Here is a 27,362-nt window from a genome sequence, read left to right on the forward strand (position 1 = left end):
GGCACTACCGTGGCAATCCAAACTTGCACAATTCTTTGACGTTACAACATAATGATCTAAGTGATGTACGACTACCATAATACGGGCATAGTGTAGTTTAGAAAATCACCAAAATTGTGATTTGTAAAATTTTTATTTCTTCAGTGTTGCCAGGTATTAAACATAGCATCGATTGCAAATGGGCTTTGTACACGATTCACTCGTATCGTTTTTAGGTAACTTCAGTGTTGTTAGTTATTAAAATTAAAAATCACATCTTTTACAAATTTCATACATCAAGGTAGTTTTAATTATGAACACCTTAAGATTCGGCTTTCTGCTAATTTTAATGTTATTTAACGGCCCCGGGGCGGATGGCCATTCCGGCCAATATCTGAACATTTCGTCTGTCTAAGATGGCCATATAAATAATGACAATGTCCTCAGCGAGGAGCAGACTAACTCTGACCAATAAAACATCGCAATGAGCCACTTGCATTCATTTTTAATTGGGTTGAAAAAAAATCGTGCTCAGTAATTAAAACTTACAGTTTTTAGTTACAAAAACAAATCCCCATTTTAAGTTCACGATTTCCAATGTCACTGCGTAAAAATGATCGGTTAACAATGTTTTTTTATTAAAGTTTATAATTTTTTTTAATTGTTGTTGTTTTAATATAGCAACACCAGGTCTGCGTTTTTCTAGGATTATTAATCATATAAAGTATTAATCGATGGTTTAAAAGGTAATAATTGACAATTGTAGAGCACGTGGATTTTTTAAACACACTCTTTGTCTATGACTGTGTTAATTATTTTTTAATACATGGCAGAAGACTTCCCTCTGCCTGGAAGCAGCAGGGATGTAGTAACCCCAAAAGGTTTATGTTGTAAGACTTATGGGAGTGGGCAATTCAGTTGTTCCAACCAAACACGGTTAAGCCAAATTCAAGCATATTTTCGATTCTGAATTATGATCTTTCATCAGGGCGATACTGAGAGTAACCACTACTCTGCTGTGGCTGTTCAAATGTCAATAATGATCGCTTTATTTGGCTGGTAAAAACTATTTTATTTCGCGTGTAATGAAACGACAACGTTATCATTATGATGGAATTTCACCACGAATTGTCAGGGTCAAAATTAGAAATATGTTTTGAAAATACGTTTTAATAGACAATTTGGGAGGCGGGTTTGGGTACAGCTGCCCTGGGAACCATTTATTGGATAACCAACACCTCTACCATAGGAAAGCCCAAATGGTTCGCTATGTTTGGTAACTTAGCAGTGTTCATTGGGTGAGGTCTGTTCAGGATGCGACTGCCCCGACTGGAAGAGGTTGATCTCTCTTGATCCGTCGCCTTGCGCTCCATCGGGAGGGATAGATTCATACGTCCGTCACTCCTGGACATACTGATCCCAAGATTCCTACCCACCCCTTATACCTTTTTCCTTACCATAACTTCCACTCCTTCCTATCCTTTAAAAGTGCCCTCCACTCAGCATCCCCAAATATGACACAGGCCCCGAGGGAAATTATTTTCTTCAAGTCCTCCTGTGTTTAACGTAAAAAAAGAAGAAGAATTGGTTACTTTAGAAATTCTACCTTATCCGAAAAAAGGTGTTAAGATTTGTTTGGGCTTGATGAAGTCTTCAATAACAGACGCATGTTTTTTTGTTTTTACTGCACAAAACTGCATTTCACTTTATTTAATGTTACAAAGAGTTAAATTATTCCCGACCCGGGCAAAACACTTTTACTAATGGTCTGTAGACCATAATGACTGCTTGTTACTATTTTATAGGAGAGAAGAAGAAGGAATCCGGTCGGCGAGGCTTTTTATAATCTAACTAAGGAAAATACATTGACAAGCTAATTGTAAACAAACACTGTCAAAGAAAGCCAATTGATAAGGCAAAACATCTGTTTTATCTGTTAGCCCTAGTTTTACCTCTGACCGCTAGGTGCTAGGCAGGAGCCTGTAAAGTAACTGGTGGTGAACTTTGCTAATGGTTCGTACATTTTTAACAAAAGGAAAATTAAAAACATCCTGCTAGTGGCCCATTCGGGTGTGTGCGCTTCGAGGAAACTTGCAGATAAGAGAGGACGAAAAAATGAGCTGAATTCAAATGAGATTTGATTTCTGAAGAGTCATTCCGCGCTTGTTCGTAACTTAGTCTGGATAATTTTTGGGTTGGTTTATTTTACATCGTGACCGGGTATTAAATGCATGTGTAGGCAGAAACCTGCAAAATTTTATTACATTTGTATTAAGTAAATGCTTTTTCAAAGATTTAAGAGGAGATTTAGAATTTTGATGGCTCACCAGATGTTGAGGAAGTATTTGACACTGAACAGATAAATGTCTATCGAACTTGAAATAATATCGTTCGGTACTGGACTATGTAATTTTACTTTCGCAAATTCAAGTTGTCGAAATCGACTGTTCCAAACTGAACAACGCAAATGCAAAATATGGAAATCGACCGTAAGTTGAATTACGCAAACTCTAGTTTTCGATTTCGACCCTTCCATATTGAACAACGCAAATTCAAATGTTGTAATTCGACTATATATTGAAGTACGTAAACTTAAGTTATCGATATCGACTGTTTTAAATTGAACAACACAACTTCAAGTTATCGAAATCTACTGCTCCAAATAGCACTATGTAAACTCAAGCCATCTAAATTGACTGTTCCAAATTGCACTATGCAAACTCAAGCCATTTAGATTGACTGTTCCAAATTGCACTATGCAAACTCAAGCCATCTAGATTGACTAATCCAAATTGCACTATGCAAACTCGAGTCATCTAGATTGACTGTTCCAAATTGCACTATGCACACTCGAGCCATCTAGATCAGTGTTCCGCAAAGTGTGCTCCGCGGCACACTGGTGTGCCGTGGCCATTTGTAAGTGTGCCGCGAGTCCCGCGTCACTTCTCACAAAGTGCTCTGTAAATTGGTCTTTAATTTTCTGTGCGGCGCGGCGGCCGGAGGTGGCGTGGGTGGGACTCGATCGCTGCGAAGTGGCCGTGTGCTACGCCGCTACGCTACATTATCACGTGTGCTACACTACATAAGTGGGGTGCTATTGCTACATTATCACGTGATTGCGCACGAGCTATCGGGGTGCATGCGCGTGACAACATAACATTACGAATTACGACGGCAACGTTGCGCCCGCTTGTTTAGTAGTCATTCGTTAATGCTAGTGTTTGGTTGTGTCGTCGCAAACTTAATTGACTTTTTTAATTGCAAAAAAATATCCCATATTACGTGCAGTGGCGGCTCGTGACTTTTGGGTTACTAGAGTGCTAATATTACAAAAAATGGCTTAATTGATGTTGTTGTAGCTGAAAACAATTTTTTATTTTTTTTAGAAAAATTGATTTTTTGTATGAAGATTTTCAGGAATTCCGTGCGGCGCACGGCTATACTGAAATTTCCTGAAAATCTTCATACAAAAAATCGATTTTCGAAAAAAAATAAAAAATCGTTTTCATCTATAACAACATCAGAAATGCCATTTTTTATAATATTAGCACTCTAGTACACCCAAAAGTCACGAGCCGCCACTGATTACGTGTATATAATGGATAAATTCTTTAAACGTACCGCAAGTTTGTCAAGTGAAACTAATGATTCCCAAGAAGAAGCAGAGTCAACAAAGAAAAAAACCTAAGCTTTTTGATCGGAAATACGATGAGAGCTATGTGCGTTATGGCTTTATATATTGCGGTGACGAATCGTGCCCAATCCCAAAATGTCTTGTTTGTGGAGAAACTTTGGCTAATAATTCGATGGTGCCCAGTAAACTTTCACGACATTTAACAACTAAACACCCATCGGTGTCTCACGAAGATAACGCCTTCCTTCAACGTATGAAAGACCAGTCTAAGAAACAGGTAACTCTCATGAGTTCGTCTTTCAATACATCAAGCAAAGCGCAAAAAGCAAGCTACGTGATCGCTAATATGCTGGTTAAATCGAAGAAACCTCATTCTCTGATGATGTTGGGGATTCTCTGGGATGTTTTTTTAAATTATGATGACATGCAGCTTTTGTAGTTTAACCTCAAAGTTCGCCGTTATTCGTAATAAGCCTAGTCAATCCTATCCAAAATTTACCTTGTTTTTTTTTCTTTGGTGTACCGTTAAAATTTCTTGATTAGTTAGGTGTACCGTGAACATAAAAAGTTTGCGGAACACTGATCTAGATTGACTGTTCCAAATTGCACTATTCAAACTCAAGCCATCTAGATTGACTGCTCCAAATTGTACTATGAAAACTCAAGCCATCTGAATTGACTGTTCCAAATTGCACTATGCACACTCGAGCCATCTAGATTGACTGCTCCAAATTGCACTATGCAAACTCACGCCATCTAGATTTACTGTTCCAAATTGCACTATGCAAACTCAAGTTGTGGAAATCGACTGTTCCAGATTGAACTACGCGAACACAACTAATCGAAAAATGAAATTTTTTGTTTTTTTTTATTGGTTTTAATGCATACGATGTTGTATGATATTTTTAGAACTTCACAATAGTTTACTAGAATTCGTAGTATTGGAATTTTAAATTGATTTTAAGATATCACATTAAAATACCAACTAATCAATGTTCTCGTAATAATAAATAGCGTCCATTAATAACGATCATGTCAACGGTATTTAAAACATCGGCGGGCAGGTATCATTCATAATTCAATTTGCGCTGACTCTGGGCGGACGCAGACGGAGTGCGCGAGGGCCGAGGGAGACGGGCAGGAGGAGGGGCAGTATTTGAATGCGATCTGATCATCAATAATGCAGGCAATAAAACTAACGCGATGTTACCGATCATCGCCGGGTACTCTGACAGCCAGACAAGTTCAGGAACGGACCGGACTAGAACTATGTAAATTTAAAAGATTAAAAACATTTAACAGTCTCTACTAGCTTACTAGCGACCAAATTATTTTATACATTAATCATTTTTGTATCACCATTTTTATTTGACATTTTTCATTTTTTATATTCACACCATTTGGGTGTGTTGTGAGGCTGAAGTTAGTGGGGGGGAGGATATGGGAAAGAGGAAGGTGGAGAAGTTCCTGGCTAATCAGATCTGGTCACTAAACATGGCTAAAGCCATTTCAAGCAAAATTTCAATTCTGAATGGCGGTCTTTCTCCAGCGCGATACTGAGATTATTTTCCACTTGGAAATATACCGAAAATCTACTATGCCTACGAGTATATTATTGGAAATGTATATATTGTGAAAAAACACAGATTAACCAAATAAGATTTACTTGCGTACCCCGCCGCCGAGAATTGAATCCGAGAGCCTTACCGACTTTACCGAATTTTGTAAAGAACATCAACATTAAATTATTTTTTGTTTTTGCCACAATCTCAAAGATAAGAATCAAATTATTGGACGAGTATCGCAAAATGTGTGATTTAATCAAAAATCTAAGCCAGTGATTCGAACGTGGGCAATATCGCCCACCAGACGATTTAAGTAGCTTATGGGGCGATCAACAGTGAAAAGTGTTTTAGGTGGTGATTTTATATGATTTGGTGAGCGATAGACATTATAATAACTTATTTAATTACATACACTGTAGATAATTCAGCCCTTTTTGTTGAAATCTACTTTTGATGCATTTTAAATGAAACAGAAACGCGTTTGATAAAATTTAAAAATTTTCTCTGGAATCTGACTTACCGAATGATAATAATCAACAGCAGGTCTTATGAATGCAATGTTTTCTTTTAAATCGGTATTATCTGTTCATTGTCTCAACTCAATGATAGTTAAAGTTATAAAATGAGTATTATAAATAATTATAGGCAGTCCGTCTCTGGCTGAGATGCAGTTTTGTGCAAAAGTCCACCAAACGCCGCGTCATCTTCCCGCGCCAAAAAAACAACGGACGATAAGGCGACGGCACCAAATAAAGAAATGTGACGTAGAGATTGCGCGGATCAAAAGGAAAATAAATTATTATTGACGTAATTTAAAAATAACCGCGATAGCCGCCTGAAAGCCTGAAGATGACAGGTCGGAAGTTTACAAAGACAATTTTTTTACAGACCATTTAAAATAAAATTAAACAATCAGTTATTATATTATTATCTTACTCGCGCAGACCTGCGAAGAATCACTGGATATAAAATGTAAAAAAATTATAAATGTATTTTGTCAAATCAACACACCTTTGAAAATTATAACATTTTGGTAATTGTAATAAGCCTCTGCTATCCGATATAAAAAAGTATGTAGAATTGTCATAGTTCTGAGTTGTCCGGCTACGACTGCTTCCAACTAGTTTCTTCAGCACCTAAGATTCTTGCTGCAGAGTCTCCATCTTCTATCTTCGTCGAACGTGGTATCTATGTGAGGATATTGTGTCAGCGCTTTATTAGCAGCAGACACATAGCTGGACGGATGACGAACCTCGTGCTGGCACTTTTGGTGGACGCGGTGGACTCTTTAGCTGCAGCAGCTGGTCCAGTTTCTTCACCACCTAGGATTCTTGCTGCAGAGTCTCCATCTTCTATCTTCGTGTCACCTGTTCCTGTACTTTTTACTTAACTTAACTTCACTTTATTTTTGTAATATTAATATTTTTTGTAATACCTGCATCAACTGAAAGGCGCCCCTGAGGTGATCTCACAAAAGCGGCGCTATACAAATTGTCCAATAAATAAATTAGAACTAGAGTATGGTGAGGCTGAAGAGAGTGAGAAGAGGAAGTAGATGGAAAAGGGGATCGTTTGGAAGTACAAGGTTGTTCAGATCTAGCCTATTGACATCTTTTTAAGAAACGTTTTGCTCCCGAATGGTGATCTTTCATCAGGGCGATACCGAAAGTATCTACCACTCTGCCCACCTACATCTGAAACTAACAGAAAAACGCATTAATTTGTAGATATGCATTATTATACTTTTTAATCATTTCCAAACCGCAAAATTTCGAAATTATTGCAAGGACATCCAAAATATTTAGTTTTTTTGTATTTTTTAATGCTTTATTTATTTACAATAAAAGATATAAATTTGTTTTAGACCACTTTAATTTTAATTGTACTCTACCGGTTTCGGAAGCACCCTTCCTTCGTCACGAGAATATTAAAACTTTTAATATTAAACTTTTTTAATATTCTCCTTAACGAATGAAGGGTGCTTCCGAAACCGGTAGAGTACAATTAAAATTAAAGAGGTCTAAAACAAATTTATATCTTTTATTGTAAATTATGACGAGCCACAAAGTAAATGCTTATTACAAATATGCTATATTTATTTATTTATACACTAAAATACAACTATACAGACAATCCCCAGAAGTATGATTCTATACCAATTTGAACGAAAACGGATTTCGACAATTAAATAAGACATTTCCACTCCTAAACCCCGGACAGGTCAATGAAAATGGTCTGTTCAATGTTGAGTTTAAACTGTTTCATACCGTCTGGAGCCAGTGAGTCTACGACATTCCCGATTGGGGTATGTTGTGAGGACGAAGGTTGTGGGGAGGGAAGAATATAGGGAAGAGGAAGGTTGGGGAGTACTTGTATATTCAGATCTATTCACAAAAAAACAGATTGTTTAAATTTTAATTAATTTAAAGTAGATACCTATACATTTCATTGTCGTAGGATTGGATCTACTGTGATTTCTGTTTACATAATAATTATTCGTAGCCTTGATAGTAGGAAATATTTGTCCGAATTGCTATTCGAAATTTCTGACTTATTTAGATACCAGGTAGTCAACAAGATAAATTGGCAATTATTGTCCTGAATTATACCGAATATCCGGTTTCGGTTCCGCGAGGCAAGCTAAATTACTTACTTAATTAATCGATTGATAAAGTCATTATGTTTTATCGTTAAACAATATTTATATTAGTACTGTCATTATTACTTTACTAGTTGTTGATTATTGACGATTAAAGCGTCCACATTAATCTGATTGATAATAAAAAATAAATAAAAACATTTCATCCGTTTTTCACCTCAGTTTTCCCAAGGATAAAGTATTGCAATTAAAAATGTCAGATTATTTACAATAAAAACACATAAATTTGTTTTTGACCACATGTATTTTTATTATAAATTATGATGAGCCACAAAGTGAATGCTTTTTACAATTACGTCAGATTATTTGTTCCACATTTTTTAAATTTAGATAGAAAAGTTATAATCAAAAAAGCCAAAAACATAATTTAGATAGAAAAGTTATAATCAAAAAATACGTAAATATAATTTAGAGAAAAAAGTTATAATCAAACAAGCCATAAATATAATTTAGATAGAAAAGTTATAATCAAATATGGATATGTAGAGCAGATAAACGATTAAAGGAGATTATTTGAAGCGAAAGTGAACAGTAGAAGAGTCGGGAACGCTCGAGGAATACATGGCACGATCAAGTTAATCAAATATTGAGTCGAGTCATGTCAAGACGAAAAACAGAAGAGAGTGTGTGGTGGTCCATTCTCTCTGCCGACACCTGCGGACAAACGGCATTATGGTTAAATAGATAGAAAATTGTAAAATTCAAAAGTTATGATTCATGTGAAGGTGCATTCCCACTGGCGGCAGTATTAATCCGACATGTGTGAACGCGACACAATAAGACAAGAGTGGAAAACGTTACCTTCCCACAATATAATCTGTCTAGACATGTCCATACAAATAAAACCTCAACACAAACAGACTCGTTCTAATCCCAACTCCCAACTCCCTACTCACCTTCTCCACGTCCAATTTGAAGAAATTTTCACTTTATTTTATCATTTTTAACCCCTTTGCGGATTCAATATCGTCACCTTGATAAACAAATATGGTTAAGTCCATTTTTTACACACAAATTTATGCCATCTCTTAGCATTTTTGATACTACAAAAATGTTACATCTGTATGACAATTTATTATTATTATAAGTTGCCAAAAATCGTAGGCGATGCACTACGTCGTGTAATATTTTGAATCGAACCGGCATCAATAACACTCCTTTACTTAGATGGCGAAAAGGCTTAAATTCCCGCTTAACACCATCCAGCTGTTTTGATTTAGGCAAGAAAAAAATATGGTCCAAAAGTGCCTTTTATTTTATTTTGTGGATGTTCAGGCATAAATATTAAAATGTTTTCCGATCATTTTATAAATAACTTAATTTGTCACATTATACAATAAAACCATAACCGAAAATGGGTTCGTAAGTAGGAAATTTTGAACTTTAAAGCAGTTTTCATAGACCTTATAAATTATTTTTTTCTGGGCTTATAAAAAGATTTATCTAAAAAATACTCGATTATTTCAAAGATGTTTTATACTCGCAGTATTTAATTAAAGCATCTGAAAATCATCTAGGCATCATCTAGGCAAACAAATTTTTAAACCAAAAACACATGATTTTGCATTACTGCGTAGTGCATCGCCTTAAGTAAAACAAAATAAGTAGTAGAAATAAAAATATCTTCGGTTCTGAATGGTGGTCTTTCGCTAGGGTTATACTGAGAGTAACTTCCACTCTGGAATGACACTATGTTATTTTAAAAAAAATCAACGTCCAATCAATTCCACTGTGTTATTTTAAAAAAACAACGCGTAAATAACAAAGTTTTTTTTTTAACTTGGTTTGAATGAGGATTCAACTTTCCTTCCCGGGAACCGGAGTCAACACCGCTAACACTTAAGCCAACTCCTAATTGGTTAGTACCGACATTTATTTCGTATAATATCTGCTGTAAATTTTGAAATACAATGTCATAAAATTTCGGAAAAATGCGGATGTGCCCGCGCGTGTTTGATATTATTGCCGAGAGCTACCAAAAGTTAATAGGAAGCATTGTCATCAACAACGAGTCTATCTGCCAAGTTTCAGCTAGTTCTTCATTCAATCAAGAAAATAAAATCTAAATTCAAATAGATCTATTTAAAAATTGAAAGTCTTTATTTCTTCTTTAAAGTTAGATTTCCTAATTAAGGTGACGATATCAATCGTCTCTCTTTTGTTCAACTAGAAGCAGCAACCTTGAAGTAAATTAAATTGCTCTAAATAACTATATAAACGTTGTTATGCAATCATTATAAAGTTAGATATAGATTTGTATCCATTATGACATCATTTTGAAGGGCACCTTTTAAAATCCGTGGTGTTATTTTGGGCTAGCGAATTTTAATGATGTCTAGGAACGAACATTGATTGATGAGGAAATATCAGATTCTGAAATAAACTTTTTCGATAATCTTCTAAGTGCTTGAAACTTTTTTGGAGGGTGTTTTTTTGACAAAATCATGATTGAAAAAAATGGAATTAATGTATTTATTTTTAGAAGGCAAAGGAAATAATGGTTTTGCATTTTCTTTTGTAACTAGAAACTAAAACACATGTATGCGTATAGAAGTATTACGTTTAAAATATAAGCTTTATTGTATGGGCATCACAATCAAATTTGAGTCAAACACAGATGCATTGCTTGCATATAGCATGTTATAAACTTGTTATTCGAATTAAGAAAAAAAATCCGGTGAAATAAAAAACACTATTTAAAACGGCCTCCGTGGAAGATACTCTCAGTATCGCCCTTGTGTAAGAAGAAATGGCTTTAGCCGTGTTTGATGACCAGATCTGAATAGATCTGAGGTATCCCCCCCCCCACTACCTTCATCCTCACAACATACCCCAATAGGGGATGCCATAGTCTCACTGGCTCTTGACGGTTTGGATCGTATACATTACTAACTTTTTGAACTACTCTCAATAAGTACGCGTAAACAAGGCAAGAGAATGTTTCTGTCGGAAGTGAATACAATATACACCAATACACACAATCCTAATTCAACAATTAATTGAACTCTAATTGCACCAAACATTTAAGTATTTCTCTGATACATAAATTAAGTTATGGCTACCAAAATCTGTCGAGTAGGCTGAAAAAAGACTGGTTTCCGGAAATCAGTTTTTTTTTAATATAAGAAACCTCTCCTGTTGTTAAAATATCGTCCGTGTAAAATTTTTGAGGAAAAACATTTGTAAGTTATAAAGATAGGAGATAGCGTGTTTTTGAGTCACAATGGGGAATCTGGACGACCTTCATGACCGAGCGGTTAATACGAAGGATCCTATCGCTCGTCCACGTTGGTCGTCGTGGAAGTGTGGAGATGTTTCGGTTGGATCAGAACCACGAGAAGTTTGGTAATATTGGTCTCCTAAAGAACAGAGCGTACTAGGGTATATATATTTTTCTGCTTAGGTATACCTATACATGGTTTCCGGAAACTAGTATTACAAGCTGGAAACTGGTGAATCCTATATTTATTATTATTATTTATTTCCTTTTTTTCGGTAAATAAACGAAGCCATTCAACAGCTGATACTAAGCAAACAATTTTTTTCAAATTTGACATGCAAAATTCCAACTTTTGATTTGATTTACTGGAAAACGAAAGCCAAAATCAAAAAAAAAATAATTATACCACGAAATCGACACCAAATTTGATGTAGATTCACCAGTTTCCCGCTTGTAATACGAGTTTCCGGACACCGTGTATATATTTGTTGACTTGGCTTATCAATATGATGTTCTTAGTGTGTCAGACGTTTTGCCTCTGGGGTTTATGTACCTAGTCACTTAGACCTTTGGATGAGTCTAGATGACGCAAAAGAAGCTCTGATTTTGGAATTTCGCGGAAAACATTAGTTTCGCCTCCTTCTCCTTTCTCGGAAGGTTCTCCGTCCTAAAGCCTACGGGCTTTCCACGTGTCACACCCGCAAACTGCGAGTCGAATTCCACGCAGGGGTAGTCAGAGAGAATAGAACATCGCGCAACTCTATATTGGCAAATATTCCTGTCGTATATATAAGAACCAGAAGACATAGCCATATTCCGTATCCAATGGTAAAATGGGAGAAAGCACAATGGGCCTAGTGCTCACGGGAACCTTACATCAACCGTCTCTTATAATACAGGGTTTTCCAATAAGAGGTGTTATTTTGAATAGCGCGCTATTTCGGTAAATGTTACTTTTGAAACTGTCATTTTTTGACATTTGACAAGTAGAAACTACGCCATTGATAAAAATGGAACGATACACGCTTCAACAACGCATTGAAATTATTAAAATTCACTTGAGTGAATCAAATGCAAATCATCTTGTGTGATAAGGCCCATTTCCACCTCGGTGGCTTCGTCAACAAGCAAAATTGTCGCATCTGGGGCTCGGAAAACCTTGAAAAACCTTTCAAAGTTATTGTTGAAAACATACGCTCTCTATCCTCAACGTGTACTTTTTGGTACGGTTTATGGTCCGGCGGAGTCATTGGACCTTACTTTTTCGAAAATGAGGCTGGAGCAACAGTTACGGTGAATGGATTGCGCTATCGAGAAATGATTAATGATTTTTTATGGCCGGAATTGGATGGTATTGATCTGGACAACGTTTACTTTCAACAAGAAGGCGCTACGTGCCACACAAGCAACGAAACCATTGATCTTTTACGATTGAATATCAAAGTAACACCTCTTATTGGAAAACCCTGTATAAATACTTATTTTGTAATCTTGTTGTAATATCTCACTGGAAAACATAAATTATCATTACTTATTAAATATTCTAAAATTACACACATTAGAAGATAGACGTAAAATAACTTTTTAATTAAAAATACTAAACTTTAACTTCGACTGTTGCGAACTCCTGCAACTCATAAAACTACACATACCCACAATAACAACACCGCAAAATACACTATTCTACTGCAACATACCCAAACGCATCTATATTGGACATTCCCCTATACAGCGGCTCCACATTATGAATTGTGTGGATCACATAAAATATGTATTCCAACACCACTCTTAAACCTTCTGTTATATTTTTGTAAATCTATACGATCACTGTATTTTTTTATTTTTTTTATATCAGGTATCACAAATCATAACTAAATTGTGGGCTGTTAGTCTCGCTTCTTTGGACTTTGTTTTAACGTTTATAAATTTAGGGAATACAACTGATTCCACTCAACAGAGAACCTATACTAAGAACACTGATGTCGTCAAATTACGTTAGACCCACTGTAATCTATACGTAGGCCGTGCTTAGTACGCAACATTTTAGAAAGTGGCTTAATGGGGGCTAGTGGATTTACTTAATCTATATGATAGAGAAAGTACAAAAGAAGTTTCTGAGATATTTATATCTTTGAGACTAAGGTTATTATCCTTGGTTACGTCCATCAGCTTTCTGTCCGGTATGCTTGGTATAAATAGCCTTACCGATACATGGAAAACTGCTTTGCTGATAACAGGACACAGCCTTCTGAGCGGACATAACTGTATTGCGGGTATAATACTAAATATCGTATTTTATGTTCCCGACAATTTCAAAAAGGCGCGCAAGCACGGGACTGTTGTTCCGAGATACAGAGCTAACCTATCATTGGTAATGCCGCTCGGGAAAATGATTCTACTACTGAATGACTTGTCCCCTGATATATTTTTCAAATTAAATTATTTTTCGTTGAAAAATGTAAAAATCCTTTCTTCTATAATGTTTTTTATTAGGTACTTCCGATTTTATTGTCCGGGCTAAATCTTCCCCAAAGGAAAAACTAAACCCTTCCACACACTTTTCCACAAATGATCATCTAGTCAATCAACATTGTGTAAGTGCATTATATAAGCAAAATAAATACAAAACAATACAAGAACAACACGTCAACTCACCAGAGATCAATTCGGCTCGGTAGAACTTCTAACAGGGGCTATAAATCCTACTGATCCCTCAACATAAATATTAAAAAAATCTTTTGTTATCCTACATGTATTCAAAATGACCGACTTTTGCATCTTTATATATAAATTTTTTGATAGATCTAATACGCCTAAATTTTTAATGAGAGAGCTAGGTATAATGCCAGTAGCCGAAATAACGAATGGTAATATTTTTATAGTCTGAGAATACCAAATTCTTTTTATTTCATTTCCCAATTATTGGTTATTATTATTACAACAATTAAATAATAGGAACTTGAAAAAAAAACATTTCACGTATTTAAAAAAAAAAAGTTATTAGTTAACATTTTGTTACCCAGACCCTGATGTAAATTGTAGTTGTAAAATTTCACACACTAGGTATACTTTTTTGTAAAAAATGTTTTGTTCTGTATTTAAAAGTACTTGTACAGTAAATAAATGAATACATAATTTCTGTAAACGTACATTTAAAATAAAATAAAAATTCGTGTGACGAGTGACTTTTGCATAACACGCGTGCAAGAGAATTGACATTGGAGGGGACCCACCCTTTCCCGACGGCTGTGTGAGGAAACTGATTGTTTAACCTCCTTAGCCGCACACGTCAGGACTCTAATTTTTTTTTTTGTAAAAAAAAGCTACATTTATTTTAAAACGATTCTAGACCCTCCAATGTCCCTGCATGCATGATTGTTAGTACGAAATAATGTATGCATACTTACATTAATAGTAACACAAAATAAGAACACATATGAAATGTGTTCGCCTGGTGGTTTGACATCTAAAATTAAATAATAAAGAAGGAGCACAAATTTTATAAGTGGAAGTATGATTGAAACATAAAAATATACAAGCCGCGTATCGAGGGCAGTTTACCCCACTATCACGGGGCGGTCCCGGCAAGAATGAGCGTGGCAAGCGGCCTGGCCACAACGATCCCAAGCACCCGCGTCCCTTAGCCAGCTTTCCGAGAGTACCCTCGAAGAAATGTAAATGGGGGGAGGGGGGGGGGATACTCCCAAAGACCCTAGGGAATGAAGTGAGCCTCAGGTCACCGGAGGCAGGACGGAAGGGGACCGGGCTCGCGCAAACATTCCCCAGGCCCGCTCATGATGCCGGGGGAGGCACCCGTGGTTCGTGGGACAGCCGCCCCGGATTGATGTCACCTTACTGGATGCAGGAACAGGGTCTATCCGCCCTCATGGTGGGGAAATGAACAATACAGTACGATAGAGTTCAGTTCGACAACCTATTTATAAACCAATTTGTTAGTAACAAATAAGGCAAATAACAAACGTCGAAAATAAGTTGTGATCAACAACAAATTGACCGTTCATAATAGAAAAAAAAGAAGGGAAAAAAAAGATTAACATAGTATTAAAGAGCTAAAACACAAAAAGAAACAGTATTATCATTATCAACGCGTTCCTAATAAATAAGGCCCAAATTCAAAAGTAAAAGGAAGGATGTGCATAAAAAAAAAACAGTGTAAAGAACTGGCAAAAACGGTGTAAAAAGCCAATATACACAATAAATGAATAAGAAATAATAAAACAAACAAATAAAATAATAAATGCATTGCGATTATGCCATAAGACAAAGAAAGTAAAACCAATGAGTATATAAAAATAAAACACAAAGCAATCGCGCATAAACAATATTAAAGTTGTTATAGAGGAGTAACCGTGGAGTGACAGGAACAATACGCTTGGCACCTGAAACAAAGATGATTTTAATCTAAATCAGCAACTCTAAGCACAGGCCTTCTCTCTACCCAGGACTTTACAAACTTTTTGAAACATTCAAAATTCTCTCTGTTCAACACGAGATCGGCATTCCATGCCGGTCTTGTAATCCCTCTCAAGCCATCCAACATTTCCTCTCGGGCATCCTTCATCAACTCGCAGTGCCACAGAATGTGCTCGGCTGTCTGGTTAGTGTCACCACATGAACAGTTGGGATAAGGAGACAAGGCGAGACTATGTAGCCGCCCCCTGAGCTCCCCATGACCGGACACCAATTGCGTCATATAGTGATCCAGTTTTATGTGCGCCCCTTCCATTCTGCTTTTAACTGAAGGGAAGAAAGAGAAAGTCAATCTACCCTTCGTCGACCTATCCCATCGCTCTTGCCATACACTCAGCGTTCTATCTCGCATGGCTTTCAATAAGCCAGGAAGGGACACCGCTCCACCGGGTGTCAGTTCGACTCCCAGGTGGACAGCGGCCTTACTTCTTGTCAATGCCTTTTTTGTCAAAATTTCCCTAATTAAGTTAACTTCCCTAACTAGTCAATCGGCAGTGTACCAGCCAGAACCGGTCATGCATCATTAGCCACAGTTCTATATGCGCCCGAAAGAGCCAACAGGGGAGTCCTTTGGCCCCGCTTGAGGGCCAAGTGGATCAATGCATTATCCAGCCGGTGCTCCCACACAGAAGCGGCATACGAAACATGCGTCACGTAAACACCCCTATATATGAGGCGAAGTGCCGGAGTCCGCAATCCCCACTCAGCCGTTGAGAGCCTTCTCAATTTCAAGAATAGGGCCTGGGCCCTGCTAGAAACGCTCTTGACGTGCGCTAGGAACGAAGAAGATCTATCTAAAGTGACGCCTAAATACCTGGTGCTTTCAACGAAACGAATAGTGGAGCCTCCCATTCTGATAGTAGGGTTTCTGGCACGACTGAGTATACCCTTCATCAAGAGTCCCACGGTCTTATGGGGAGCGAAGTTCAGCCTGTTTCCTTACCCCATTCAAGAATTTCACGCAGACCCTCTTCTGCTTTACTCTCCACTTCCTTTCTGCTGTCCCCTGAGACCAAAAGAAACTTATCATCTGCGTAGTAGACCGATATGCATCCTTCAGGCAAGGGTAACCTAGAGGAGTCGTCAAAAAGGATGTTCCACAGGTCAGGCCCGAGGACTGACCCTTGTGGACAGCCCATGTTAACGTCACGTATGATGAAAAAATCACCATACATCACAATAACCTTTCTGTTACGTAAATAATCACTAATAATATTGAACAGTAAAGGCGGGCAATTACGACTTTTCAACTTAGTTAAAATCATCGGCCACCACGCATGATCGAAGGCACCCGAGATGTCCAAAAATATTCCAATTACATACTTCTTGGTACAAACCCTCACCCATTCAAGCGCATACTTAATGGCGTGCTCAGTGGACTTACCAGGGACGAACCCAAATTGGCGGTCGCAGGGTGGAGACAGGGTGAGACGGAGCCTATGTTTGATGATTTTTTCCAGTATTTTACCTAAGATTGGAAGTAAAGTGATGGGTCTGTAGGCTCCGATATCTGTTCTCGGCAGCATCTGTTGTTCCCCTTTGGTATAATCCGGAGCACGCCTTTCTTCCATTCTGTAGGGAATACTCCTCTACGCAAGCACGTTTCCAACACTTGATAAAGCTCCTCTTTAGCGTGAATCCAAACATTCTTCGCTATTATGCCGTTCAATCTGTCAAATCCCGGTGCCTTCTTCGGACCCAAACCCTTAATTATGATTTCAACCTCTGCTCGACTTAATGGTGGTACGCCGTCCCCCTGGGCGAGGTCTCACTGTCAAGAGAATTGACTGTGGCAAGACCATAGTATCAATATTTACATGTTTTGTTCGTTGTTCCAGCCCGCGCTTCGTGCGGCAGCGTGCGATGCCGCGCCCGCCAGGCGTGCCTGCTGGACGCGCGGTCGGGCGCGCCACGTTGCGTGACGTGCGGCGCGCGCTGCCCGCGTGCCCGACGTGCGCTCTGTGCGACCAACAACCACACCTACCCGTCGTGGTGCCACATGCTGCGCGACGCGTGCGCCACTGGCTACGTCATCGAGACGAGGCACGCCGGCTCTTGTGGCTCAGGTGAACCATTTTCTCTTCTTCCTCTCATTTCATTCTTCTTTCCTTTCATCTACAAACTTTACATTTTCTCTTCTTCCTCTCATTTCATTCTTCTTTCCTTTCATCTACAAACTTTGCATTTTCTCTTCTTCCTCTCATTTAATTCTTCTTTCCTTTCATCTACAAACTTTGCATCTTCTCTTCTTCCTCTCATTTCATTCTTCTTTCCTTTCATCTACAAACATTATATTTTCTCTTCTTCCTCTCATTTCATTCTTCTTTCCTTTCATCTACAAACTTTACATTTTCTCTTCTTCCTCTCATTTCATTCTTCTTTCCTTTCATCTACAAACTTTACATTTTCTCTTTTTCCTCTGATTTCATTCTTCTTTCCTTTCATCTACAAACTTTACATTTTCTCTTCTTCCTCTCATTTCATTCTTCTTTCCTTTCATCTACAAACTTTACATTTTCTCTTCTTCCTCTTCCTGTAGAATCTTTGCGCTGTCTCTCATTTCTCTGTTTTATTCTCCATGTTATCTTTCCTAGATGAATGTGGATTTTATATTTTCTCCCCTTCCTTTAATTTATTATGTTTTCTTATTTTTTCCTGTCGACTCTTTTTGATTTCTCTTTTTCCTCTAATTATTATTATTTTATATTCTACATGTTATTTTTTTCTTTCAGAATCTTTGTTTTCTCTTCTTCCGTTGATTTTTTTTAATGTTTTCCTTCCTTTCTTAAACTACCTCCAAACTATATTTATGTTTTTTCTTTTTCTAATGTCTTAATTTAATTTTTCCCACCATCATTTCCCTTCCTTTAGAGTAAGAGCCTTTATATTTTTCCTTCTAATTTCTGTTTCCCGTTTTTAATATTTTTGCTATTCTTTACTTCCCTCTAAAATCTTTATATATTCCCTTCTTATTCTGGTTTCTCATGTTTTATATTTTTGCTGCTATTTACTTCCCTCTAGAATCTTTATATATTCCCTTCTTATTCTGGTTTCTCATGATTAATATTTTGCTACTCTTTGCTACTCTCTAGAATCTTTACATATTCTCTTCCTCCTCCAATTTATTTTTATTCTTCGTACTCTTCTATCCAAATATTTATAATATTTTTTTACTCTAATCTCTAATTTTTTTAATCCTTAACTTTTCTTCCTCAATTTTTTATCCGTGTTTTTTTATTTCCTTTCATTTAGAAACATTAGATTTTCTCTTCTGTCACTTTTTCCCTTCAAATCTTACCTCACATAGAATTTTAAGAAGTTTTCCATTTTATAAAATTAATAAAGTATTTGTATTTTCAGTAGATCTCGATGAAATAAACACAGTGTCCAACGAAGACATCAGTGAAGATGAAGAGACAGAAGAAGCGTCATAGTTATGTAGATTAGAGAACTAAGCTAATTTCATTATTATCAATCCCTCCAAATAAATTCCACTATCTCCTTATTTATAATATATATTTTATCTTCTTTCAAAATTAAAAGAAAACAACAAAAAATATTATACAAATGAGTAAGTAGTTAAAATACGAATTTCTCTTTTTCTCGAATAATATTTTATATCACAGACATACCCTCTTTGAAATAGAATGTTGTGACTTTCATTAAAACATTTTCAAAATTTGTTTAAAAATATAATTCAACAAGAAAACAACAATATTTTTTGCAAATCTTTTTGAAAACATGATTTTTTTTGTTGACAAAAAATACCAGTAAATTTATTTAATTTTTTGTAAATGTACTTCAAGATCTCTGTTTGTAAAAGAACATTTTATAAAAAAAACTTACTTATAAAATAATTTTAAAATTATGAAATGTAGCTAAATTAATGAAAAACTGTATTTATAGATATTTGGGGTTTACTAAATCAAAATTCTAATGCTAAAATGTTCCTTTTAAATCAACAGAAAATATTATTAACCGTATCTAAAAATTAGAAAGATAATATATTAGGTATAATAATATATAACATATATATTAAGTATCTACGTATTATATTTCTAAATTCATAAAATGTTTTAAATAGATACTTAAATCATGATAATTATGTACTCTAATTAATAAACACTCGAATCCTGTCTTGGGCAAACTTTAAGGAATTACCAATATTAAAGTATGTAAATAATTTAAATGTTTTTACTGATAATTTTTATTGATTGTTAGGATAAAATAGATAACTCAAATTTACATGTTTAGATAACTTGAAATTCATCCAATAAGCATCCATTATTATTCCCTTTCTTGATGTAATAGTGTTATGCATTTTAATAATAACTTAATTAATGTTAGTTACAACAACTAATATAGCGAACCTCCTTTCTGTCTTTTTCAATAGTGAATACCTATTTATTTTAACAATTAATTGATTGCATGATAATATTACGAACTTTTCATTTGTAAAAGGAATCCTGATTGTAGTTCAATTTAAAGAAATCGCTTTATTCTTAAACATCCTGAAAAAATATAAAAAACTGTTAGGACGGGTTGTTTCGGAGAATTTGAACAATTCATTAAATTTCAACGTTCATTTTCGGGTTCTGTGAAAGACTTATTCAAGTTCTGTTTTTATATCATTGTAGGCTAGTTGCTTGACAAAACTGAAATAAAAACAGAACTTGAAAAAATCTTTCACAGAACTTGAAAATGAACGTTGAAATTTGATGAATTGTTCAGATTCTCCGAAACAACCCGTCCTTAGTGTGTCATTTATTTCAAAACTTCATTATTGTACAATATTAATTTAAACTTCAGTATGGTAAACTTTAAACAAAATATAATATTTTTTAATTTTGGTATAACTGAGTAAAACCGCAAATTGTTATATTTAATTATTGAAGATAATATTATATCTAAAGGCCCAATTACACATGCCGAATGCTCGGTCGAGTCACTCACTTTGTTACTAGGCCTGGCAAGTTATTGGAGAGGAGAGGTGATCGCGAGTCAGTTCATTGAGATTAATTCAAAGTGATGTTAACATGGTTTCACGATGGAAGAAAGAGAAAAAACTTTAGAGCATTTTACAACAACAGATGTTGTACACTCTACACTCACTGACTGACTTGGCTGATCGCACTGACCATGAGAACGAGTGAAGCACCGAGTTGAGTAGGCAGGTGGAGAGGGTACTTACTCGACCGAGTCATTGTGCCTTGCTTCTATAAACTGTTACACTTGACTCACTCACTTGCTACTAGGCCGAGTACTGATCACATCAGCCGAGCACTCGGCACGTGTAATTCAGGCAATTCAGTGTTTCTTTTAACAATCTTTCTACAGTGTATTTTAAGATAATTGTTCGTAAACTTACATCTTTAAATGACTGTTTTAGGAAAGAAAAGCTCTGTTTAGAATAGGCATCTGTTTAAATAAGGTAATAGGTAGTGTCATGGATTGAGTTGAAAAAGTTAGATCTTAAACGATGAAATATTTGAATGTGTATTTATTGGACACATTGGCAACATAGTCAATATTGTAGGATTTATTAGGATAAATTAATATTTTCAAACAAATAATTATTTACGGGTCCATGAATCTTCTAACTAATCATGTTAATTTTATTGTTTAGGCTGTAAGTATTGTTCGATATATTTGTAAATTACCTTTCATATTCCATTTGCGCGGTGTTGCCACCGTCCTAAATATATATTATACATTAAATTATTAAAGTTGTAGGTACCAAAACATGGAGATAATGATGTCTGAAAATGTCTATTTATATTTAAGGTAAATTTTTCACACATTCTTGCGCACATTCAATGGTTAGTTTTGCCTTGGGTCGGTTAGGTTCTTAGCTACCGTCTACTATTCATCATCCGATAAAAACACAGCACAATTAAATGAACATTAGAGACGGCGTTACTAATTTCTTGCCACATGAGTTGGAGGTTTGAGTGAGTAAAACAACCAAATAAATCAATTTGGCAAGCGGGGAATATTGCTTTCTGGGAACTCCTGTCTCACAAACCACGTGACCTCTAGTCAAAATTTCAGGCCAGGGCTCAAGGTCACAAGCCACAAGCTTCATTTGTTACTAACTGCTTCTGTCCGGTGGCTTTTAAAGTGTTAACCCTTCAGACCTCTGCCATATTACTGAAACTGTTACGTTTCTTAACGACGCTTGCAAATGGCGGGGGAATTTGTGTGCATTTTCGTATTGCAACAATATCCAATAATATTGCAATAAAGTAACCAAAAACTTTTTTTGAAAGGTGATGAAATGTGCTTTAAAAATTTATGATTTGAAGTAAATATATTATTTTTGAAATAAGTATTAAAATTTTTAATGCAACATAAAAAAGTTTTAAAATTGGCTCACCTTACGTTTTTTCCTATAAAAACTGATAACGAAAGAATTAAATAATAATATTATTGTTTTAATGGCCTTATACAAAAACAATTAGTAAAAAATTCACAAAGTTTCATAAATTTATCTCAAATTGTGGTCAAAACCTTTGGTTTCATATAGGTGTACATTATAATTATTCTGCGGTTAACTTCTAAATTAAATTTGTAGCGTCGTGGTTTTTCATTCTAAAACCGTTAAGTTCATATTTTCTCCATGATAATAAAAGAGATGCAACGATTTACATGAGACCATATGAGCTATTCAAAAAAGCGAACAAACAGACTCTACGGGTTAGCTGTTGGTTCGCTAAACCTAACAAATTAGCCTGGAGGGTTAATGGTGCTCTGTAGCGAGTTGGCACTTACATAATATGCAATAGAGAATAGTTTTCAAACAATATTATTTGCACCACAACACAACATTATATATCTTTGATGGGCGGACATAACAGTATAACTGCATTTTTGACCATTTAACGATTTATATGGGAAAATGTGTCTTTTGTATGCCGGCATCAATGGTATTAACAGTATAGTTACACCAGTACTCAAAACATAATATATATAACATAACATAATATGTTAACAGAACCATTGATGCCGGCATACACAAGGCACATTTTCTCATATAAATCGTTAAATGGTCAAAAATGCAGTTATACTGTTATGTCCGCCCATCAAAGATATTACACATTATCTGTAATAATTATTTGTAACCTGCGTACACTTGAATATTTGTGATTTATAATCAACTTGAAAAATTAATTTAACACATTGTATTGTAGGTTTAGCCTTGTATTTCTCAATTGAGGCGGTCGGGGGTATTATTCTGTATCTTTTGCGTTATCTAAAACGGCGTTAAATTAGTTGCATGTAATTACATCATCAGAACTTCTTTGGTGTCTTGATCCCCTTCCCGATCCATCTTCATCAGAACTCATTTTATGTGCATTACATGCGACTCATGTAACGTTGATTAACCTACGTTAGGCTAATACAAAACATACAGAATCACCCTGCAGATCAGAAGTTCTATAAAGCCAAAAATGTTTATCTGAGAGAAATGCGTTAAAATTTAAAGACATTACGTGAATATTTTCTATTAAATGGTGAATAAAACACATCGAAAAAAAATCTAGCCATTAATGTATGTTTGAAGAAACTGCTAATTTCATTTATTTAGTTTTGTGGGTTATATCACACCACCGATTGCTTCAGTTCATTTGACAGTAAACTATAATCAAATACAATTTTTTTGTTGTTAAAATTGAAAGTCACAGCTAAAATATATAAAATCAATTATGGGATAGACTCATTCATTTATTATTAGATCACAATTAAAGCTTGGACTTGCTGGAGGTATTTCTGAATCAAGGAAGAGTCATAATTTATGTTATAAAAATACATCTTTCTATACATATTGAGTTTCTCTTTTTCTTTTCTCTTCACAGTTCATAATATCTGATGTCTTCCTCTGAACTTGCATGTAACTTTTCAGTATTACGCACATACTCACCTATTATAAATATTTCCTTAATGTAAATTATAATGTTAAGTGCAGAATATAATTGGTAACAGATTATTTAAAAAAGAATCTCAAATAAATGTACTTAAATTAATTGGAATTTCGTCTAGAGCTAGACAATGGTCATTTATGTATGGCCTCCACAATCTATCTAGATCCAAACAGAACTAACACACAATCAAGGAACAGATTTGACTAAATTCATATGTTTTTAATTTGAACTTAGTAAAGTAAAATATATACAAATGCTTTCTATTTAAAATCAGTAAAAAAAAAAATTGCGCAAAAATTACATAGCTACTTCAGGGTGCTACTTGATGTCAAGTATTTGAAGACGTAACGATGGAAGACTGTGCTTGATGTCAAGTATTGAAAGATGAATTGGAGGGAAGAGGCTTAGTGAAAAAAAAAAATTTAATTGCTCCGATCAAAAGAAAAGTCTATGTGACGTAGATTAACCAGTTTTCCTCTTACTACGAGTTTCCGGACACCGTTTGTATAATTTTCTGGAGAATTGATATTCACATGACATATTTTGCTTGTGCCTCTTTTATGTAATATTCTAATAATATGTACCTATGCATTAATAGTCTCAATTTTAGAAATGTTTAAATAACACAACTGATGGTCATTCTATTTCATTTATCATAAATGTATTATCCTCGCGCAATCAGGTACAATTCTATGCAGTGGGAGTGACGTTGGAACATCATCAGGAATTGTGTGAAGGCTTCTATGCAAGATAATTCATTATTGGTTTGTAACTCCCGGGATAATGATGGCAATTAACATTTGCATCACGAACCACTAGAAGTGTAAAGCAGTACAAGGCCGGTGAATGCACCGTGGCTTGGTTAGGTTTGGTTGGATAGTATAGTGGAAAGGACATAAACGAACTATTGTATGATGTGAAATTAGTCGTAAGCCCCACCAAATAATGACTAATACAATGAAACTAGTCATTAAGGTAGCAACTGTGAAATATGAAAGTTAATGTGTAACTATGATTAGTTTCCACAAAGCTGTGGTTCATCGTAATGATTCTGTCAATATGTATTACTGTTGGCATCTACTTGAATATCCTATATGGAAGAGATGTTAATGAGATATCAGGTATCAATAGCGTTTTATATAGTTAATGGTGATTTGTGTCAATTCAGTAATTTTCCATTCAGAGGAATCAAATATATTCTCATTGTTAATATTATAATAATTGCTTTTTGGTTCCTAAAGTTGCTAAAACACAATAATAATATAGTTTTACGTTTCCTTAGAGATATTATTTTTTCTTATACTTTGTACAATTTAACTATAGATTTTTTTTAAATAAGTGTTTATTTTTTTAATCCTTTGTATATGACTTAATTGTATATTGAATTTAATTTATAAATAGCATTATTTAATTTATTTAATGTGGGGTGCATCCCAATATTCTGTTTATCGTCTTAACCTTCCAGCGGGCGCGCTGTCGTAAAATTTACGACAAGCGCCCGCTCAAGGGAAATTTCTCAACGCGCCCGCTGGAAGGTTAAGGTAGAGTCTCGTTGTATTAGCCAGTGATGTCAAATTATAAGTAAAATTAGAAGATGGAGTATTCACCGGATAATTTATAATATAATATCATCTATCTATGTTAACTCGTATGGTGTTTATTGGGATTTAAAAGTGTTAAACAGAATAATGGAACGGACCGTGGGTAGCAACAAGACTGGATACATAAACTGTTTGATCGATTCAACAAATTAATAAACATATGAACATTAACGGGTGAATCTATCATTTCATTCCTGATCTTATCCCATTCCTCCTTCCTTTACGAATAAATGTGTCGAGTTCCCACAGGTGTCGTGGATTCAATTCGCTGCTAGCTAAGTACCTACTCTATTATTGCATTAAGACGATGCACTACGTAGTAATTTAAAATCATGTGTTTTTGGTTTGAAAATTTGGTCGCCTAGAAATGTTTCAGATGCTTTAATTAAATACTGCGAGTAGAATACATCTTGGCCTTTGAAAAGATCAAGTATTTTTTAGATAAGTCTTTTTATAAGCCCAGAAAAAAAGAATGTGTAAGCCTATGAAAACTTATTTAAAGTTCAAAATCTCCTACTTACGAACCCTTTTTCGGTTATAGTTTTATTGCATAATGTGGCAAATTAAGTTATTTATAAAATGATCGAAAAATATTTAAATATTTGTGTCTGAACATCCACAAAATAAAATAAAAGGCACTTTTTGGCCATGTTTTTTTCTTGCATAAATCAAAACAGGTGGATGGTGTGAAGCGGAAATTTAAGCCTTATCGCCATCTACGTAAGGTGTGTTATTGATAGCAGCTCGATTCAAAATATTACACGACGTAGTGCATCGCCTTAAAAGCAATATTTTCGGCTCATGAAGATTAACCTTTTGAACGCGTTAATTTGCTCCGTTTTATCTATACCCGTACGCGGTACATATTTTCAAATACCTATGCACGCAATTAAATGTCAAATTATAGCATTCTGGCATGATTTATTGGACTATATAGACAGAACAGATTATTCTCCACAATATGATAACAAATCCTCGTGTGTCAACACTCTTGGATGTTTATAAAAACAAAAACATAAAATTTCATACAAAGACGTACCGTATCTTTTGAATGTGGTCCCGCCATTCGCTCGGCGTGTGTGTAATTAGGCCACTGCGTTGATAGACACAAGTGGAACACCATGAGCACTTATCATTTTTTGTTATGAAAACTTTTTCTAAAACTGGACACGTAAATTTTATGTCACAAAATAATAACAAAATTGAACTAACGCCATCCGTTGACAAAATTGTAAACTATGGCACTCGAAGGCGCGAAGAGGCTCACTTGATTATCGATGTTTTTAAATGAAACACAAATTTATTTTCGAGAAATTCTTGTAGATGTCAGCATCGTGATAGTTCTACAAATGTTCAAGCGAGCGGGAAATAAATTTATGTCAAAAGACCGCTGGAATATCGGCATTCAAAGTTTCCGTATCAACTGTTGATACGGCCGCGTGTGAGTATGGACTTTTTGCCGTAACAACAGTTGATACGGCCGCGTGCATAGAGTTAAAGTAGTAGAAAAATATTGCCAGGTTATTATAGGCTGTGTAAAGATATAGTTTCGACATGCATGCATTATTTTTATGAAACAATTGCAAAAATTAGCAAGTTGGCGCCTTGAGCAGATTGTTCTAATTGCGCCTGCTCATTATAGATGCTTTTGACACCGGTGCACAGCTAGGAAGTATGCCAAACATTGCCCAACATTTGAACACAATTCACAATTTTTACAGTAAGAACAGGATATTTTTACGATATTGGGCTCAAAGTTGTGGAATAACTCACCAGCTTTCAGGTTTTCTCCCTCATTCAACACGGGTCTCTCCAAACCCGGGTTCAATCATTTCAATAGTTGTTCTCATGTGAAGCAGTTTTTCTGCAAGTCCATTTTAAACGAAATTTTCAAAATATTTACAATATATTCAGTTTTGAACTATCCTGAAAAATAGATAGGTAGGTATTTAAAACTAGTCTGATTAAGTAATAATTTATGATATTAGGAATATTATTATTTTATTTTAATGCATTCTGAAAATTAAAGCTACACTTTGTATTATTAATTTCCATAGTCATCATTTCTGTAACAGCAAATAAGTGCACTATTACAAGCAACATTCACCTAATTCCCATACTGTCTGAGTAGTGACCTTGGTACGGCATGGTTCCACCCACCACCCACTGCACCGGGCGCTACAACCCGTGATTAGGCAGGCTAATGACGGAGTATTATGTGCAGACGGTAGTGTTTATACGGGGTCGGCCCACGCCCGGGGACCACCGTTTATTTTCATGATTTAGAACCT

The 27,362-nt window shown here is 35.5% G+C and overlaps 1 protein-coding gene across 2 annotated transcripts in view; it reads left to right on the forward strand.

Annotated features, from left to right (window-relative positions):
- Fs (Follistatin) overlaps positions 1-19,168 on the forward strand; it is a 234,595-nt gene extending 215,427 nt beyond the window's left edge. The window contains exons 5-6 of one of the 2 annotated variants that reach the window (XM_089638912.1): positions 17,387-17,614; positions 18,909-19,168. In XM_089638912.1, the coding sequence (XP_089495038.1) occupies positions 17,387-17,614; positions 18,909-18,982 (302 nt within the window). In that variant the 3' untranslated portion in view covers positions 18,983-19,168. The remainder of the gene's footprint in view (positions 1-17,386; positions 17,615-18,908) is intronic. The other variant, XM_089638913.1, reaches the window with a different exon arrangement.
- The last annotated feature ends 8,194 nt before the right edge of the window (positions 19,169-27,362 follow it).

Source organism: Hesperophylax consimilis, chromosome 13 (genome assembly GCF_061612785.1).
Source record: "Hesperophylax consimilis isolate HC1 chromosome 13, BYU_Hcon_1.0, whole genome shotgun sequence".
Lineage (NCBI taxonomy): Eukaryota > Metazoa > Arthropoda > Insecta > Trichoptera > Limnephilidae > Hesperophylax > Hesperophylax consimilis.